A 20,116-nucleotide genomic window follows, 5' to 3' on the forward strand; every position below is an offset into this window, starting at 1 on the left:
GTTATTTTGTAGGAAAAGTACAATAGTAATTTCTTCCCTTTTATGGGGGAGTGGGTACTTGGGGGAATGGAAAAGCTTTTCTAGGTAATTGTAGATTTGTGGTATCATTATATATATAGTTTACAATTTTTAAAAAATTGTAATCCTACGTTAACTTTGAAGTTTGAAGAGATATATTTAAGGAAATGTATAATAGTAACTTCTTCCTTGAAATGTAAATATATATATATATATATATATATGTATATATATATATATATATATATATATATATATATATATATATATATATATATATATATATATATATATATATATAGTTTACAATTTTAAAAAAATTGTAATCCTACGTTAACTTTGAAGTTTGAAGAGATATATTTCAGGAAATGTATAATAGTAACTTCTTCCTTTTATTGGGGACGGGGGAACCGCATTAATTGAGGGTTATTTTGTAGGAAAAGTACAATAGTAATTTCTTCCCTTTTATGGGGGAGTGGGTACTTGGGGGAATGGAAAAGCTTTTTCTAGGTAATTGTAGATTTGTGGTATCGTTATTTATTTGGGTAACTATTCTATTCCCTTGTTTCCTTCTCCCGTTTATTATTCTTATACTCTTATCGTTTGGTACTCGGGATAAGGTGGGATATCTCGGGATTAAATTGGGGATAAAATTTATACCTTGTTTGGTAGAAGGTATAAACTTATCTCAACCAAACAAGGTATAAGATCCCAAACTTAATTTTGGATAACCCGTCTTATCTGATCAAGCTTGATATTATTTTATTGCACCTCCCAGTTGAGATAAATTAGTCTAGAGATTATAATCTCGGACCATAATATCGGGATAACTTAGTTTGCGTACCAAACGACTTGAAAATTCTCAAGTCTCCTACACACCTAAAAATATATATGACGATCTTTTTTTTTTTTTTTTTTTTTTTTACAAAATATTTAGGGCCTCTCTATGAAGTTTGGCCTGAGGTCCCCAATTTTGTTGAGACGGCCCTGGAGTAAGATTTCAAAATTAAGAGATTCAGGTTCGGTATTAACACTGTTCGGTATTTGGTATTTCCCGAATACCAAATTTTTTATTGAATAAAGAACCACCCCTAATTATAACCCATGTATCTACCACTAACATGCCCATCAACTTTTTCTATCTTAAACTTTTAGGGCTTGTTTGGAAAGCCACCCAGGTAATTGGAATTGGGTGTAATTACACAGTTTGACTTGTTTGTTTGACCAGGTAATTACACAGTTAGATGGGAATTGGGTGTAATTGAGAGGGTGTAATTACACTCTCCAATTCTCAAGGGGGGGGGGGGAGAATTGGGTGTAATTACACCCGGTAATTACAGGGTAACCTTTTAGTTTATTTCTTTTCTTTTTTAATTTATTTTTATTTCCATTATTTAATTTATTTTTTATTTTATTTTAATTTCTTCTCTTTTCTGATTTATTTTTTATTTCTATTATTTAATTTCTTTTTTATTTTTACTTTTTAATTATTTTTTAAATATATTTTTATTTTTATAATATTTATATTTCATTTCCTTTCTTCTCATTCCCAACCTTTACTTTTTGTGGTTCCATATAATTGTTAGTATTTTTTTTAGTTTTTTATTTTATTCATTTAGCATAACCGTGTTAATATTCTAATTTTTGAAACTACATCTCTTAATATTAGAAAGAATGAGTCATTAACAAACTTGGCATATAATAAGTGACATTATTAAAGTAGAATTTCGTTGTGAATGAGGTTATAGATTTATATTTTCCCTTCTTTTTTTTTAATTATATGAGTATTTACTTATGTTATGTTAAAACTTAATTATGTAACGTTGGAATTTGACATAAGAGTATTATGTTAAATTTTTTTTCTTTTGGATTTTGAATTTGGGTTATATTTTCGATTTAAAAAATATTTGCTTTAGTACTATTGACTTGTTATTTCGCATTGCATGCAGTTTATTTTTCACTTACAGTTGATAGAATTTTGTCAAACATTTGAATAATGTTATGGGCTTATGGCATTATATTTATAAATATTCTTTTTTTGTTAAACATCCAATCCCATAATGTTCTCACAAAAAAGGTATGCTTTTAAGTTTTATAATCAATTAAAATTAAAATATTATTAATTTGAAATTATATATCAATTATTTTTTACAATATTAGTTACAAATATATGATTATTAATTGACATATTTTCAAGAAACAATGTATTATTAAATAACTAATTTAATATCATTTATAAAGGCACATATTTTTTAAATATTAATTTTAATTATAATCAATTGTTATTTTTAAATTAAACTAATTGTGTAATTACACTTGTGCTACCAAACAGCACGCTTGTAATTACACTGTAATTACATTATGACAAACAAACAGGGCATTGTAATTATAATACTGTGTAATTACTAGGCTGTGTAATTACTAAGGTAGTAATTACACCAATTCCAATTACCAAGTGGCTTTCCAAACAGGCTCTTAATATTAACTTGGATGCAGTAATGCAGTAAATTTGCAAGTGCGTAAACTCCAAAAAGAGCTCATTAGCCCGACTTCTTTTCATCATATAATTTAGGTTGTTTTGTAGACTCATTTTTGGAAAAAGTAATCAGCTTTTTCTAGTATGTTTATGTAGCAGTAAAGCAATTATGAATAAAGTTGAATTTGATCATTGAAATCTGATTGCATATTTTTACTGTTTTCAAATTGCAGAAATTTGATTGCATTGCGCGGTTCATACACTAACCTTTTTTTAAAATATAAATTTAATCAATATGGATGATAAAAAATTCTTATAGAACTAACTAAAAAATGAAAACTCACAATTCTCTCAATTAGGAAAAAGAGTTAACTGAGTTAATCCTCTCATCTTCCATTCTTGTAGAACATTTTCCTGAATAAAATTTTGTTTTAGCATCTTTCCTTTATGGTTTTCTTGGAATATCTCACCTTAAATTAACTCTTATTTTAGAGGAATAAATATCTTGCTTGAATTTTTTATCAACGTCAATACAAATTTTAGTGAAATTTATAAAACTGAACACCTAATTGTTAGAAGTTAATGTATGCTTAGCAAAATTTCCTTTTAGTAGGAAACTAATTGTAAGGCCCTTTAACAGAGGTTCTATCCAAATCTCGCTACATACATGCGCGCGCACACATGCACTCTTGAAAAATAAAACTCTCAAAAGCTTTCATATTCTTAAAAAGCAATAGAAAAATAGATAATAATAAATTGATTTCTACAAGTCATTTGCGATTTAATTTGAAAACCCATGTTTGTTACCTTGCCGGGAAAAAAAAGTTGGAGCAATATTTCGAGAGGCTTTTAGACATAATATAGATTTAAAAGACGAAAAACAAAAATACAAAAAGATATAAAGATAAACAAATTCTATCGGAAACCACAAAACTGATACTGTGTATCAAAGTATTTATTCAAGTAAACGATTCAAATTAAAGTCTTTGAAATCAAAAGAAAAAATAAATATAAGAAGAACAATAGAGAGGTAATATGTTGTTTGCTACACACTTTTAAAAACCTTTAAGTAGCATCTGAAGATTTATCAAAACTAACCAACAAAAATGTGCAAAAGCAATGAAAACTAAAAGAAATTAAAGCAAATAAATACAACCCATCAAATCATACAAAATTTTAAGGGAAAAGGGCCTGATTTACCCCTCTACTTTGGAAAATAGTTCATATTTACCCCTCGTTATATATTCGCCCCTATTTTTAACGCCTGTCCACCGTGGCCAATGGCTTGGGCCAAGCTTGTCCACCGTGTCCCAATAAATGCCACATAAGATGCCACGTCAGCAATTCCTAAAATTAAAAGACCAAACAATGCCTTCTTCTTCACCATCAAAAGCTATGGTTTTTCTGAGTTTTCAAGAAGAGAAACATATACATCAGCTCATGGTTTTGTGAAGTATAACAACAGAAGAAAATAGGTGGTAGAAAATGAATGAAAGAGTATAAAATAAAGATGCTGAAGTTGGCTTTTGAATTATACCCTTCCAATTCCAAATTTAGAAAACCAATTAATAAGGAGGCACATGGGCCAATATTGAGTAATATACCAGTGGATTATTCTTGTGCAACTTAACACAGAGAATTCTAGTAATACCACTTAAATCGCTTGTTTAGCATAGTTCCCGGGATTAATAGTTCCATTGATTCAATTATCAATTAACACACGTGACACTTCACCATTAAAGTTGAACCATTGAAGTAGCATGCCTATATCTTTGTAACCAAGATCACAGAGTGTATGCTTATATCTTTATAACCAATTATTTCATCTTACAACACCTAATGAACTCAAACAATGGATTATTTATGAGAACAAATTCTTATTTTTGATGGTGAAGAAGAAGGCATCGTTTGGTCTTTTAATTTTAGGAATTGCTGACGTGGCCTCTTATATAACATTTCAATGGGACACAATGGACAAGCCTGGCCCAAGCCATTGGCCACGGTGGACAGGCATTAAAAACAGGGGCAAATATTGCAACTATTGTAACGGTAGGAGCTTAAGTGGGCTGATAGTATCACGGGGGGTAAATATGAACTATTTTCGAAAGTAGAGGGGGTAAATCAGGCCCTTTTCCCAAATTTTAAATAAGGGAAAAGATTCAAATATACCCCTTTACTTTGTTTTATTAGTTAAATATACCCTCCGTTAGTGAAAGTTAATAAAAATACCCCGGGCGTCTTCAAACTTCACACTTATGAAAAAAGAAAAGGAAATAAATATAAAATTAAAATTTAGGAAATTTCCAAGGTGGCGCTGACGTGGTGCTGGTGTGGCGCTGATGTGGCAAGAGAGTGGGTTACACTTCCCATTGTGCAACTGGTCATCAGTTTGCAGAGGGTAAATAAATTCACTTTTAAAATGTTTAGGTGTGTAATAGGTCACTAGTAAAGTTTAAGTGTGATATCGACTTTTGGGGTATAGATTAGGGGTCAATCTATGTCTTTTGCCTATATGTTTCCCTATAAATTTACACACACATAACGTGAATTCATGACAAAACTCAAAAGATATCTATCTGCCCATGAGCTCGAAAAATTTAGGAGGCAGCTGACAGTCACCGAAAGGTGGAGATAACCAATTAGAGGACACACGCCAGCAGCTTTAAGGGATTGTTTTACAATTAACGTTGTCTTTTTTGTTACCAAAAATCCCTAAAAGCATGTAAATGAAGTAGAGAAAAATCTCAAAAATAAGCTTACTGGCACAGGTAATGGCAAGAGAGAAATGCACAGCAAGGAAGAACGCTTAATAGATGGACTAAACAATTAGAAAAGGGGATGGAACAATGTCTATGCTCTTTGATAGTTCATTTAACTAACTAAAAAAAAAAAAAACAGAGAATACAAAAAGAACAACCGGTAATGGATCTTTTTCTGTCTTCTTCTCTTCACCTTTCAGCACTCGTTATTTAAAGGGAAAAGGGTCAAATATCTCACCCTCTTTTTGTTTTATTAGTTAAATATATCGCGTTAGTGAAAGTTAATAAAAATCCTGCCCTGGCGTCTTCAAACTTCACACTTATGCCCCTATTTGGATGGAAATTTCCAAATCCTCTCAAATTACCTAATTTCAAAAAATTACCCACTTTGTTTTGTTGACCCGGCCCGCCTATCATCATCATCAAGCTCTAGCTTCATCTTCTTCCATGGAGAAAAAAAGAAAAAAGCAAGAACACACCCACGTGATAAAATTCCAAAACTCACCTCAAATTTAATCTTTAGCTCCAACTCCAAATCTTGGTGCAAGTTGAAACTGAATCGTGTAAAAATAGAAAAGGGCCACCTTCGACTACTGGAAAGGGGATTTTGTTCAATTTGTGCCGTGAAACAGGAGTAAAGAAAAGTAAAATGCATTAACATATACTGCATTAACATATACAATCATACATGTTGATTAAATGTTGTGAAATCTCAATAATACACAACAGTTGCTAAAGAACCTCATTGATATGTCACTTGACACAAGTAAAAAGCGTATATTATATGTAGAAAGTACCACATGCAGTGCCATTCCGATGCACGGTCTACATTTGATTTAAAGATTAAATTTGGAGCTGAATTTAAAGATGAAATTTGAGTTGAGTTTTGGGATTTTATCATTTGGGTGTGTTCTTGCCTTTTTTTTTTCTCCATGGAAGAAGATGAAGCTAGAGCTTGATGATGATGATAGGTGGGTCGGGCGGGCAGGTTAATAAAAAAAAGGGATAATTTTTTTGAAATTGGGTAATGTGAGAGGATTTGGGGATTTCCATCCAAATAGGGGCATAAGTGTGAAGTTTGAAGACGCCAGCGGTATTTTTATTAACTTTCACTAACGGAGGGTATATTTAACTAATAAAACAAAGTAGAGGGGTATATTTGATCCTTTTCCCTTATTTTGGGAAAAGGGCCTGATTTACCCCTCTACTTTCGGAAATAGTTCATATTTACCCCCCGTGATACTATCAGCCTACTTAAGCCCTCACCATTCTGATAGTTGCAATATTTGCCCCTGTTTTTAATGCCTGTCCACCGTGGCCAATGGCTTGGGCCAGGCTTGTCCACTGTGTCCCATTGAAATGTTATATAAGAGGCCACGTCAGCAATTCCTAAAATTAAAAGACCAAAATTTTCTATTTTTACACGATTCAGTTTCAACTTGCACCAAGATTTGGAGTTGGAGCTAAAGATTAAATTTGAGGTGAGTTTGGGTGTGTTCTTGCTTTTTTTTTTTTCTCCATGGAAGAAGATGAAGCTAGAGCTTGATGATGATGATAGGCGGGCCAGGTCAACAAAAAAAAAGTGGGTAATTTTTTTGAAATTAGGTAATTTGAGAGGATTTGGGAATTTCCATCCAAATAGGGGCATAAGTGTGAAGTTTGAAGACGCCAGGGGGTATTTTTATTAACTTTCACTAACGAAGGATATATTTAACTAATAAAACAAAGTAGAGGGGTATATTTGACCCTTTTCCCTTTAAATAACGAGTGCTGAAAGGTAAAGAGAAGAAGACAGAAAAAGATGCATTGCCGGTTGTACTTTTTGTATTCTCTGTTTTATTTTTATTTTTTTTTTATTTTTTATTTTTTTTTTAGTTAGATGAACTATCAAAGAGCATAGCCATTGTTCCACCCCCTTTTCTAATTGTTTAGTCCATCTATTAAGCATTCTTCCTTGCCGTGCATTTCTCTCTTGCCATTACCTGTGCCAGTAAGCTTATTTTTGAGATTTTTCTCTACTTCATTTACATGCTTTTAGGGATTTTTGGTAACAAAAAAGACAATGTTAACTGCAGAACACCCCCTTAAAGCTGCTGGCGTGTGTCCTCTAATTGGTTATCTCCACCTTTCGGTGACCGTCATTGCCTCCTAAATTTTTTCTGCTCATGTAGGCGGATAGATATCTTTTGAGTTTTGTCATGAATTCACGTTATGTGTGTGTAAATTTATAGGGAAACATATAGGCAAAAGACATAGATTGACCCCTAATCTATACCCCAAAAATCGATATCACACTTAAACTTTACTAGTGACCTATTACACACCTAAACATTTTAAAAGTGAATTTATTTACCCTCTACTGTGATGACCAGTTGCACAATGGGAAGTGTAACCCACTCTCTTGCCACATCAGCGCCACACCAGCACCACGTCAGCGCCACCTTGGAAATTTCCTAAATTTTAATTTTATATTTATTTCCTTTTCTTTATTCATTTGATTTTTTTTATTAATTATATTTACACTAATTAATCCCTAATTAACCATTAAAATCCTCCAATAATTATATCTTCTTCATCACCACCACCTCATCTCACCGGAACCATCAATGCGCTACCACCATCGCCACCAGTTTCACCACCACCACTCCGCCACTAGTTTCACCACCACCAATCCTCCAATAATTGTGGACAAATGAATTTGAACAAAGGAAGTATTAGTAATTTTACTACTACTGTTGCTATTACATTAGCGGTAGTAGTACCAGCCCGCTTTCACCACCACCAATTCGAGTTAGCAAAATTGGCATCCACCAACTCATATTCACATTTCACTACCACCCCATTTCTTCTTCATTCCCATCCTCCAAATTCATATTTTTTTAATCTCATCCCCACCCCCACTGCTGCCTTTTCCCCCGCCCCTTCTCCTCCTCCTCCTCCTCCTCCTCCTCCTCTATCTTCACGCCCCCTGCCCCTTTCCTCCATTTTTCTCATCACATTGTTTAATCGGGCAATTAATTGTTACTTTCTAATTTCATTATTAAAAAAAAAATTCCACAATCCAATGGAGTTTGCAGAGATTTAGTAGTAACCTAGGTTTCATGGCTACAAAATTTCCAGTTTTAATGGCTCCAAAATCTAAACCTTTTCTTGTAGTATTTTGATAACTTTTTCAAAAAAGGAAGAGAAATGGGTGAAATTGATGGCAGTGGTGGTGGTGGCTATGGTGTTTTTTGTGAGATGTGGTGGTGAAATGATTTGTGGCGGATGGAGCTCCATCAATGGCAGAAAAATGAAGAAGAAGTGGGGGGTGGAAGTGAGATTACAAAAATGAAAGAAGAATGGGGGTGAGATTACAAAAATATTAATTTTTGCAATTAAAAAAAGAAAGAAAAAAAGAATTAATTTTAATCAAAATGCGCCTATTTTTTAATTATTTTTATATTTTATGCCACATCAGCTCAGAGGGTGTTATTAGTTTCACTTTTTCATATATTAGGTGTGTAATAGATTACTAATAAAGTTTAAGTGTGATATCGACTTTTGGGGTATAGTTGAGGGGTCAATCTATGTCGTTTGTCAAACATATATAGAGTAATTGTTTGGTGAGAATTAAGAGGGCTATAAATGTGCTAAGGACCTCTTGCGTTTTACGGTTTCACACCCCAATCCATGTTTCCACATAAATTGATAACTAATCACGGAGGAAGTGGTGGAAAACAATTACAAGTATAATTAGATATAATTAATATTGAAACAAAAACGGTTTTAGACTATTGAAAACAGATTCAATGTATGACTAACCTATTGCTTCTACGTGGGTTAAATGAGAGTTAATTTAGCTTTATTGCAAAGTTTACGTGGGCTGACTCTTGCAACACAATATTTACTTGATCATTTACTTTATATAATTAGTAGATTTTGTTAAGATAAAATGACAAAAAAAATAATAATAATAATAAATAGAAATGGTGGCCACAAATAGAAGGAAGTTACATCACTTTAATTTTATATTATAATGAAACCATATAATTTTCTAGATTTTTCAATATTTATTTTACTAGTTTATAGTTTAATCACATGTTAAGAATACGAATTATTGTAATTTTATATTATATATAGACAAATTACTTTTATTGATTTCTTAATGGACATGAATTTTGTAAAGATAAGAGGAAGCAACTTAAAAGAAATAATAACTTCAAACATGAAAGGTATTAAGGTGTAAGCCAAAAAATGACCAAAACCATCCCATAGAAATGCAGTAGTTAACACAAAACCAAAAACAGATAAATTAACACTGTGTATAGAGGACAAAGAAGGAAATCACTAATCAACAGAAATAGATACATAACAATAACAACACATTTCTGCTATAAAAATAATCGAAAAACACTTTATAATTTATTAAAGGAAGTGAGGTTCTTAATTCTCCCATGACTTATCCCAAACTACAGCCAAGTACATGCGGCGATGACTAGGCGGTAATTTGTGCCGGCAACGACTTGTATTTCTCCTTTTACCACTCGTTTAAAACCGCCTTATATCGCTCGTAGCCAACAGAAATTCTTAATAATTTGTTATTAATTTTGTCGATGGTAAAATTGTTATCATTTGACTAGAAAATTACGAGTTTGAGCCTTGAAAATAGTCTCTTACAAAAATGCATTCCTTGTGATCGGTCCTTTTGTGGTCCCTCACATAACAAGAGTTTAAGCACCGAAATGCCGTTCTATTAATTTATCACTAAATATGAGTAGCACGAATTTCATTATTTAGCTACAAAACATGTCCGACGTTAATTCCAGCTTTTTTATTACAAATGTTGGGAAAAGAAAGAAAATACATAAACAGAACAACAAAAAAGTACTATAAATCACAAAAAGGGTAAAGAAAAGGACTAATCAACAGTAATAGGAACACAACACAACCATAAAAATTCTACTAATTAACAACGCTGCTTTATAATTTTTTGAAGGAAGTAAGATTCCTATAATTCTCCCATGGCTTATCCCAAACTGTCGCCAAGTACTTATCGCTATGACTGCCGTCTTTAGCGGAAATAACCAACCGATAATTTGTGCCTGCAACGACTTGTGTTTCTCCTTTCACCACTCTTTTAAACAGTAACTTTGATTCTGCCTCTTTGTTGTGCTCATCTACTGCAAATTTTCCTATCTCCACTACTTGACGGTCATTTGTATCGGTTATAGGACTCCAACCGCCTAGTAAACCGCCTTTTCCGCCGCCTAACGCGGCGGAAGTGTGGAGGAATAAAGAAGCGATCACCACTCCGGCGAAGATACAGTTGAATTTTAGGGCCATTTTTTAGGGGTTTTGAGAATTCAATGCAAATTTTGGGGAAGAAAAATAATATTGGTGCGAGACGTTAAGAGAAGATAGTGATGCACTTATTTAATGAGATCTTTGAACGTGATGGTCACGTGACTTGCTTCCTATTTGCCCCGTCCCACAGTTTCTAGTGTCTCTGTTTCAATTTATATATTTTCTCGGTCGCATTTTATGTGAGGGTGCTGATTAATAGCCTGTTTGGTCAAGTTTTTAAAATTAGCTTATTTTAAAAAGTATTTTTTTTTTAAAATACTTTTAAAAAAAGCATTTTTGGCGAAAATCAATTTGTGTGTGGCCAATTAATTATAAAAGTATTTTTGAATAACAATTAGTGTTTGGCCAAGCTTTTAAAAAGTGTTTCTATTTGTATTTTTCTCAAAAGTACTTTTAAAAAAAGTGTTTTTGGGCAAAAACAGTTTTTTTTAGTTTCTGAAAAACTGCTTCTGCTACTTCCCAGAAGCACTTATTTTCTTCCAAAAGCTTGGTCAAATACTTCACTTTTTTTCTTCAAATAAGTACTTATTGAAAAAATAAGTACTTTTTTTTGGGGGGGGAGCGGGGGATAAGCTTGGCCAAACAGGCTATAAAAAAGACTTTTGAAATTTCTAATTCAAAATGAGTTATAGATATTAGTCTGGTTATAAATCATTTCATTAAAGGTAGAATGATAAATTTGAAGTTAAATTGTTACTCTAAATATAAAATGTGACATTTTTTCTGTACTGAATAAAAAAAAAAGTGTACTATAAATTAAGACGGAGGGAATATAACACTTTCGCTTTTCGAGCAGAAAACACAATTTTTTTTTATTGTTGTGCCTTTTAAATAATTTAAATTGTAAATTATTGTCACTTATTATGATATTTTATGTAGTTACGAGATATGTAAATTATTTTTCAAAAATCAACGGTCATTTGCGTCAATCGGTTATAGGGCTCCAACCACCGAGTAAACTGCGTTCTTTGCTGCCGAGTGCGGCGGAGCCGTGGAGGAAGAAGGAGGCAATTAACACGGCGGTGAGAGTTCCGGGGAGGATAGAGTTAAATTTGAGGGCCATTTGTGTGTGTGCGCGTGAGAGAGAGAGAGAGGGGTTTTGAGAATTTAATGCAAATTGGGGGAAGGAAATGTTGGTGTCGGTAGTTATGAATATAGTGGAAAGTGGTTCACTTATTTAATGAGATCTGGCCACGTGGAGAGCCAACAGTGGTCAGGTGACTTGTTTCCTGCATTTGCCCGTCATAGAAGTTTCTATTATTTAGTTCCTAAAGTCAAGGGTTCACATGGGTACATGTCATGGTCAGGTTCATGATCAAGGGTGGAATTTTTGTATTTGGCTTAATATAGATTTAATTTTTTATATAACGTGATATTCCAGCTATCTTGCACACACACCTTAATAAATTTCACAAAGTGCTTGCTATTTTTCACTAGCATAAACCGGATAACCCTTTCTGTCAAGGTTAAGGAAAAAAATTATTTGGTACTTATTTTTCAGTAGATTTTAAACCCGAAATCTCAGAATTTTCAAATCTCAACTCACTTCATTAATCATTCTTTGATTTAATATATACTTTTACCCCTAATCCCCATTTTTTCTTAAATCTAAACTATACCGTTCTCTCCGTTACTCACACGGTCACACCTATAAAAAGAACTTCAGTATACACATACATGTAAATGGTAAAATAGCAATAATATTAAGACCTAGACAAAATAATGTCAGATATAAAAATACATAATACATACTACTCCCTTTGGTTTTTCACTTAGCCTTTTTATGTTGAATCAAAATAAGTGTCTACATGCATAATCACAAAGGAATTAACTTTATTTTTTCAGATTAATGTCACGTCCTTAGTCTTCAAACTAAGCGCACGTGAGGCACTTGACAACTCGCTCACGTTCTTGCACAACTTGCTCACGATCTTGCTATGCCAAGTCAGCCTAGATCACTACATTTCAAGATCGCTAGGGAATAGTAATTGAGAAAGACAAGAGAAATTTGCTAGAAGGAAGCTTTTTATTATATAAGAGTTGATTGATTTTTACTTGATGGTTTTTACAAATGAATGACCCTCTATTTATACTACTCACCTAGGAACTAGTATGCAAATAATAATTAATGTATAAGTCCCTACTTATTTACAAAGAAATCCCTACTCTAGAATTATCCATTAGGCTAGAATGTTCTAAGGTCTTCCTAAGAAATCTTCTAGGAAGTTCATAAATATCTAGAGCATCTCCACATGAATCTCCATAGCTCTAGAATAATCCAACACATGCTAGACTTTTTTTTTTCCATGTAAGCATCCACATGGCAAAAATAGCTCCAAATGGCACTTAGGTGGCATGATGACATGGCGGGTCATCACATTAATCTCTATTTACTCAAGACAGTAAATATGCAAGAGTCTAATTAATTAGGGTAGTTTAGTCAAAACATAATTTTTTATAAGAGTTTAGTATTTTCTTAATTGGTGTGAAAAACAAGCGATACTTATTTTGAACCGGAGGAACTACCTGATATTAAAAACATTCCCACGATAAGGAAGAACAAGCAGACTTATTGATAAGATGAAAGGTGTATAGAGGTAGTAATTCTAATGCTGTAGGTAAGAAGAAGACCACTTTATAGGATTTTTAAATTAGATACATCTATCAAGTAACAGAATAAATAAGCCAGATTATTCTACCACTAAAAACTGTATATAAGTTATGAGCCTGATATAATATTTGGGCAGACATAATAATAAGAATAAATCTAACATAAGCTGATAGATTTCGTCTTGCAAGTGTTGCTGTGAAGTGTCAGCAAGACGTGACTGCAAATTATAAAGAACAAATATAATTGTATATTTGTATGGCTGTATTCTTCATCTATAGTGAAAAAATACACAAATTTGTGTATATTTTGGGGCACCTCTAGTTATCCTCAAATTTTTTGCGTTATCAATGAGTTCTTTCATCTATACTTAGGCACTCAAAACAATAATTCTCTAAGAAGAGAATTTTGGTGACAATGCTTGGTCGATTTCCATCACCGTTGTTGTTCATAGATCTGCATGTAAGCCTCAGAGAGTGCAACCATCTGAGGAAGAGTTTCTGAAACATGTAGGTCCTGCACTTGATACCTGTGTGGAGTATACACATTGGGTTATTATTATTATTATTATTATTATCTTTTGACAAGTAAATCAACATTATCATGTTAGAAGGCGAACATTACCAAAGGTCTTCGGATTTTCGCTGCACAAATACTCTGTATGATCCTTCTCCTGGCCTGCCATCATGAACGGTATTGGCAATCAGATCATACTTCGAGCGCAGTTTTCTGTTCTGCTGGGGTGCAGGGAGAGGAATATAATCCTTCAGCTCCAAATTCTTCACAGGGAAGTTAACTGCATAAGATATATAGAACTTTAAGGATTAAAAAGAAAACACGCGTGCATAGATACTATTGTGCGTCCATATTCCAGCAATTATGAACATTCAAGCTCGAAATTTTCATGTTTTACTTTTTCATTTTTGGGTCGCCACTCCTCCTGCTGGGTTTGGCTAGGGGCATCTAATGTTCTTTCTTTATACAGTTAACGAAGGTCTCTTCTTAAGTGCACACTTGATCGAACCAAGGACGCAATAATCATCATCTAATAATGATGATATATAGAATGAGGTTTCAACATACGATTGCATTAGTAAAAGGTCCAACTCTAAGATAATATCAATAAGTTAAGCACTTACCAAGGGTTGGGTTCTTCTCCTCAACGAAGTTGTTCTTGGTAAACCGACGCATGTGAAGAATTAGATGTTGTGGAAGTTCTGTGATGCGATATCTCATCCTAGCTATATGTGGGTGCGCAACTTCAGTCACAGTCTCACCGTCAAACTTCTTCAATGTGTTGAACAGCGGAACCTAGAAAATTTTCAATATCAGCAATAAGTGGATGCATGAACCATTTTCAGAATCATCAAACAAGCGCCCTAAAATAACTCAATTTACAATAACCACTAGTATTGAAATGCTCAGTTGATTCAGTAACCACTAATATGAATATATGATACACAATGCTCTAGGACGGCGTAGCTGAGTAGAAGACTATCTGAGAAAATTAAAAAGACAAGATGACAGAACTTGGCATCCTCAATGCTTACAAAAATAGTACTAGTAAATTGCACCAGTTTCACACCGTAGTTATTACATTAACCTATCCAACCAAATTCTTGTATACGGGAATTCAACAAGCAAAGTCTTTGAAAAACTATTTCTCGTAATCATCAGGGTACTCATCAAAGCACTCACACCCCAGCCCACAAACCATTGAAGCCTTTTTGGTTTTTTAACTTCTACTTCCTCTGGAAGAGCTGGCTTCTCCGGAATACTACTCGAAAAAATAATTGACATGTCCTTTCTATTCATTTTACACTTAGGTTACTAAGAAGCAACACCAACTATGACAACTAACAAAAGCAATACACTGAACCAACAGACCAGTGTAAACCATTTTCTTGAAGGACAATTTCATGTTTGCATCTATTCTCAGTCCCATTTTAATATGTTCTCAATGACAAGGCCCATCAATAAAATTGCTCATTTCTCATTCATGCATAAAATGCCTACACCGACATGAATGGGCACAGGAAGAGAAGAAAGGAGGTTTATTGATCTTATTTTCTTTTTGATGACAAGGGAACCCGGAGTCGCTATCCTTTGGGTGCGCACAGGGTAAGCCCCGCTCCTGTGCAATAGCCCGCAAACCACACAGGAGAGATAACCTGCACTAGGCAAGCCCTGTGCTACGAGCTTGACCCAGAAGACAAAAACCCTGTTGTCGTAGGCAAGGGGTTTCGAATCTGAGACCTCCATTATGAAAGCTCTATGCTCAACCAACTGAGCCACCCTTGCAGGTTTTATTGATATTAGAAGTACCAAAAAAGGGATAAATGACCCCTGAGGCAAAGGACTTCAGAAAATAACTATAAAGTTTACCAGTAAGGACACAAACCTGTGGGATAATGTTTTCCTCCATAACATCCTTAAAAAGAGGAGCAGGTGGCAAATCAAGTTCAAGCATTAAGAAAGGCATTCTGCTGGTCTCCATAATAATATTGTCTGCGTCCCCATTTTCTCCCCTCTCAGCAATAGGCGTACTGTGTATCTCTTTCACAGCCTCCATCTCACCCTAGCAGGAAAAAGGAAAAACCTTCAACTCCAAAAAGAAAAACATTTTGAGTTGCTAAAAGATATATTTAATCAACCAATACCTGAAAGCACTGCTGAATTATGGTGTTCTCTTTTTTTGAACCTCGAAGATCAGCATCCAAGGTTTTAAGAAGCCATGACATAAATTCAGCGGGATCAGACTGCATGTCTATCAGAAATCGTTTTTCACTTGATTCCATAACAGCCTCCAAGAACAAATGTGGATTCACCTGCAGATACAGAGTCATAGGATATGAAGTCATGAAAAAAAAAGATGAAATTTATATGTGATAATGCAGGGCGAGCACCTGTCCCTTGAAATTTCTTGCATGCCAAATCTTTCGTGTGAGCTCTCCAAATCGATGAACCAGAGGAGATCTTGTATGCTGATAGTTTTCGGGGATTAAAAAGAAGTTTCTAAGAGGAGTTACTCTCATCAAAGACTGAATTGCCACATTAACAAAATCAGTCTTCTCCTTGATGTTATTAAGCCCAACCTAACATAAACAGTCCAACAGGTTAGAATCACAACTTAAATAGACAATTTAGAAAAAATAAGCATTTACACATCAATAATAAGAAAAACAAAAAATATATATATACATATGGAGTATAAGCAGGTTGAAAAAACCGTTCCTGGAAGATAATCAGATCCATCAAGTGCCCTGGACCATTGCCTTTTTTTGTCAAGCTGTTTAACTTGTTCCAGCACAAATCTGCAAAATAATATAACAAAGCCCACAGTTAATTTTTGGCATGAATCAATCAAATCGAGCAAGGTTGGAAACTCGACGAAAAGCAAATTGTATTATTTTAAGTACTTTGTATACTGATTGTGGGATCTAAAAGGATCTTTGGATTGTCTATAGAAAAATGACAAAAGAGACATTTTCAAATACATGATCAAGTTCTTAGAAACTTGAAATATTTTGACAATGGGGGAAGATAGTACTGGAAAAGGGGTGGGGGGAAGAAGCAATGACAGAATTCCAAACAAAAGTCCTATCAAACCTTGGATTAAGAACGAGGCGAATGTCATCAAGTGATGGGTCTTTTACTTCATATCCATCAGGAAGGCAATAAATTTTCTCTGTCTGCAGATTGATATATATGTTGTGCCCTGCTTCATTACTGTGTCTATATGCATAGGAATTTTTACCCTTTCCTTGATAGTACTTTCCACAAATCAAACATGCATAGACATTCAAGGTTCTGCTAGAGACTGAGCATTTTTTCTCAAAGTCAAAATCTAAAACCTGCAATGACAAACAAAACAGAACAGACAAATAGAAACCCCATATTTAGCCACCATGTCAATAGGTCAACCCAAAACTTACTAGAATCACCAGCTCAAAATAAGAGCTCATTCCATAACACACAATACTTGAAAAAAAAAAAAAAAAAGAAACAAAAGCCCAAAATATCTTTCTTCTCAAGAAACAAAAGATCCTTTTTTTCTTTAACTTGTCAAGAAAAAAAAAAGGACACTAAATCTAAAGGGAAAAAGTGGAAGAATGACAAGATATTCATGCAATACGAAATATCATCTTAACCAGTTTTACCGATAAATGGAATGTACACCCACAAACCAAAGCTTAGCTCTCAAAGCAGAATTTAATTATTGCTTCATACAGGAAATATCACTAATTAGTGATTCATTTATTTAAATCTGTCATTAATTATTGCTTCTAAGGAGCAACATTTCAAACAAAACCGATTTAAACAGTGATAAGCAATGAAATTACCTGTCTATTAACTGTATCAAGAAAAGGGCAGTCCCTTCTTACATCAATTGTAAGACTTTGCTTTCCACGGCTGACGGTTCTGCCATGATCTTGATCAGAAAGCTGCTCCACAATCTTCTGCCTCTTTCCACCAGCCTCCTCATCCACAATACTATCTTCTATATCTCTCCTTTGGGTCATTATGTGCAAATGACAAGTGTTCACTGCATCTAAGAAATCACTTTATTAATAAATGCTACTATATCTATCACCAATTCACCACTAAAATTGCAAAGAACTAGAACTAAACCAAAGGAGAAACTGAAACTAGCACTAAATACATCAATTTAACATCAGTAGGAGTCTTTTGAAAACTATCTCCATGTTTTACTATTACAAGGATCAAGCATGTCCATCCTTTCACTTAATATAAATTACTCATAGCATGCATGGAAACAAGTAAACTTAAACCAAAAAAGGAGAAAGTAATGATTAATCATTCACACACAAAAGACAACCTAGTGATCAATGAAGTGGACCAGGGTTCAAATCTCAGCAGAGACAGAAACACTAGGTGATTTTTATCCAATTGTTTAAGCTTTCTTGGCAAAAGTTACCCAAAGATTGTGCTTGTGGTACGTAGCTGTACTCGATAGAATAATCGAGGAGAAGAAAAGGTGGCATGGACAATTACTAAAAGATTCATGATTGATCCTTCATTAATGACAAACAATTCGGGAAGATGCAACACAAGCCAGAGGAATAAAACCATGAACCACGTAATGCATGAACATTAAGCCTAATAAAGAAGCAATGCCAATGAACTTACTCGAGCATAAAGAAGCAACACCAATGAACTCTAGTGAAAAATAGCATCTGAGAGTTTGATATGGTGGGGGGCTAGCTCAGGTAATAAAATAAACATGGGCTAAAACAGGTAATTATTTTGCCCTAATTGGCATAGAGAGTGAAAATTCCTATATATAATCCACTTTAGCTCTCAAAATTGGGATGGAAAGCCTAACACACCTCACCAATTCATAAGTCATTCCCATTATCAAGGGAAGCAAATAATGTGCATATTTTATGCATATGATATCAACATGTAACAACTATAAATAACAAAATTCGTAATTTTGCATTACAAAAATTAGGATTTTAATGCAAAAGACAAAGATGAAACTTACAAGCTTATGAAGCGCAAATTGCAATCAATTGGTCTTCGGGCCTCGAGACTCCTATTTATATGGAAAGTAAACTTGTCACCTAAGACAATTATATGTTGCTCCCTCCTTCTCAAACAAAGCTTTGACTAAGTTTTTCATATGTTACTTTGAGATGTTAATTATTGTTATTTAAAAGTCATATTTTTGACGTAGTTTCTGAATATATAATTTTAATTTTAAAAAACTTAAAAGCTTTTATGTCCGGATTTACGGTTAAAATTAAGGAGTTTAACTCTCGAAATCCTTCGGCCACCTCTCCTACATTATGATTATGACACCAAAACCGAGTGAATAGCGAGTCAGTCATAATTGATATTACATATTGGATAGGTACGACCAATCCATTTTGACTGAAAGTTTTTCATCAAAATCAAAGCAAAGAACGATTTTTCTTGCATATTGGAGCTCATAAAAGTTCGATTCGCATCATTATGTTCAACAAAAAGAATGAGGGAAGCTCCGATAGAAAAATACTTCAAAGTTGAACATGTTCCCATGCAATATCAAGAATTCTTGAGGGTATCGAGTTGGAACAATCTATTCTTCCTGAATATCCCGATTTAAGGCTAAAGAATTTCCTGCCGCTACCATATAGTATTCATAACTGTGCCACATAAATTGAGATAGAGGGAGTAATAGTAAGAGAGAGAATTCAAGTTAGATCATATAATTTTATTCCCTGCAGGAAACTTTCTTTTGCTAAACCTAATTATACAAAGAATGAATATTTATAGATAATATTATTTATAACATATTGATAGAATTAAAAAAATTAAATTATTTGTGTAATTTAAATGGCTATAGAAGGTTAATTGTATTCTTGAAGTTACCATATTCTACTAATTGACTTGTCATGAAGAACTATATGTTGTTGCATATCAACTTAACTTAAGGTGTAGTGTGCGCATAATTTAATCACATTATGTAAATTTAATATTCACTTTCTCCTCTAAAAATTGACTTTATGCTCTATGTATATTCAACAATAAGTAGTCAAAGGCCTCTTAGCTCTCTATTATAAGCATTGATGTATTATTGATGACAAGGTAATATGATGGCTCTCAAATTATTATATAGAGAAAGGATTCAAAATTTGAAGTTTATGAATTCCTTTAGCGACACCAAGCTAATTTATCAAATAATTGAGTTTACAGTCAAACACAAGTAATATATAAGTATGTACAAACTCGACAAAAGCTATTAAATTTGCGTGAATCCATAAATTACAATCTAAATCCGCCTCTAATTATATATACATTTTCTTTGCATATATGCGTAGTTACAATCGAAAACAATTCAGTTGAACTCACAAAACTCATCCTAAATTTGCTTATGCGTAAATGCAAATATTCACCCATGTG

General features: G+C 33.6%; 2 protein-coding genes across 2 annotated transcripts; both read right to left on the reverse strand.

The window, feature by feature from the left end:
* Positions 1-10,044: 10,044 nt before the first annotated feature.
* On the reverse strand, positions 10,045-10,654 carry LOC132068231 (cysteine proteinase inhibitor 1-like). Its single transcript, XM_059461755.1, has 2 exons — positions 10,163-10,654; positions 10,045-10,122 (listed from the first exon to the last, which is right to left on the reverse strand). The coding sequence occupies exon 1, from the start codon at positions 10,576-10,578 to the stop codon at positions 10,216-10,218; it is 363 nt and encodes a 120-aa protein (XP_059317738.1). The 5' UTR covers positions 10,579-10,654; the 3' UTR covers positions 10,045-10,122; positions 10,163-10,215.
* Positions 10,655-13,352: 2,698 nt separating this feature from the next.
* Positions 13,353-18,824, reverse strand: LOC132068233 (uncharacterized). The gene is made up of 10 exons (XM_059461756.1): positions 18,713-18,824; positions 17,551-17,753; positions 16,817-17,061; positions 16,437-16,521; positions 16,114-16,302; positions 15,868-16,035; positions 15,609-15,785; positions 14,347-14,518; positions 13,832-14,003; positions 13,353-13,736 (listed from the first exon to the last, which is right to left on the reverse strand). Coding segments are annotated over exons 1-10 (1,506 nt in total). The 5' UTR covers positions 18,714-18,824; the 3' UTR covers positions 13,353-13,642.
* Positions 18,825-20,116: the final 1,292 nt, after the last annotated feature.

This window comes from Lycium ferocissimum, chromosome 8 (genome assembly GCF_029784015.1).
Source record: "Lycium ferocissimum isolate CSIRO_LF1 chromosome 8, AGI_CSIRO_Lferr_CH_V1, whole genome shotgun sequence".
Lineage (NCBI taxonomy): Eukaryota > Viridiplantae > Streptophyta > Magnoliopsida > Solanales > Solanaceae > Lycium > Lycium ferocissimum.

Bases quoted from the DNA above. Each gene is read 5' to 3' on its own strand.
- LOC132068233 (XM_059461756.1), bottom strand. The intron at 17,062-17,550 runs GTAATTTCATTG...TTGTCATTGCAG, and splicing joins TTGATACAGTTAATAGACAG to GTTTTAGATTTTGACTTTGA. The intron at 16,303-16,436 runs GTTTTTTCAACC...TGTTTATGTTAG, and splicing joins CTGATTATCTTCCAGGAACG to GTTGGGCTTAATAACATCAA.
- LOC132068231 (XM_059461755.1), bottom strand. From the start codon at position 10,578: ATGGCCCTAAAATTCAACTGTATCTTCGCCGGAGTGGTGATCGCTTCT.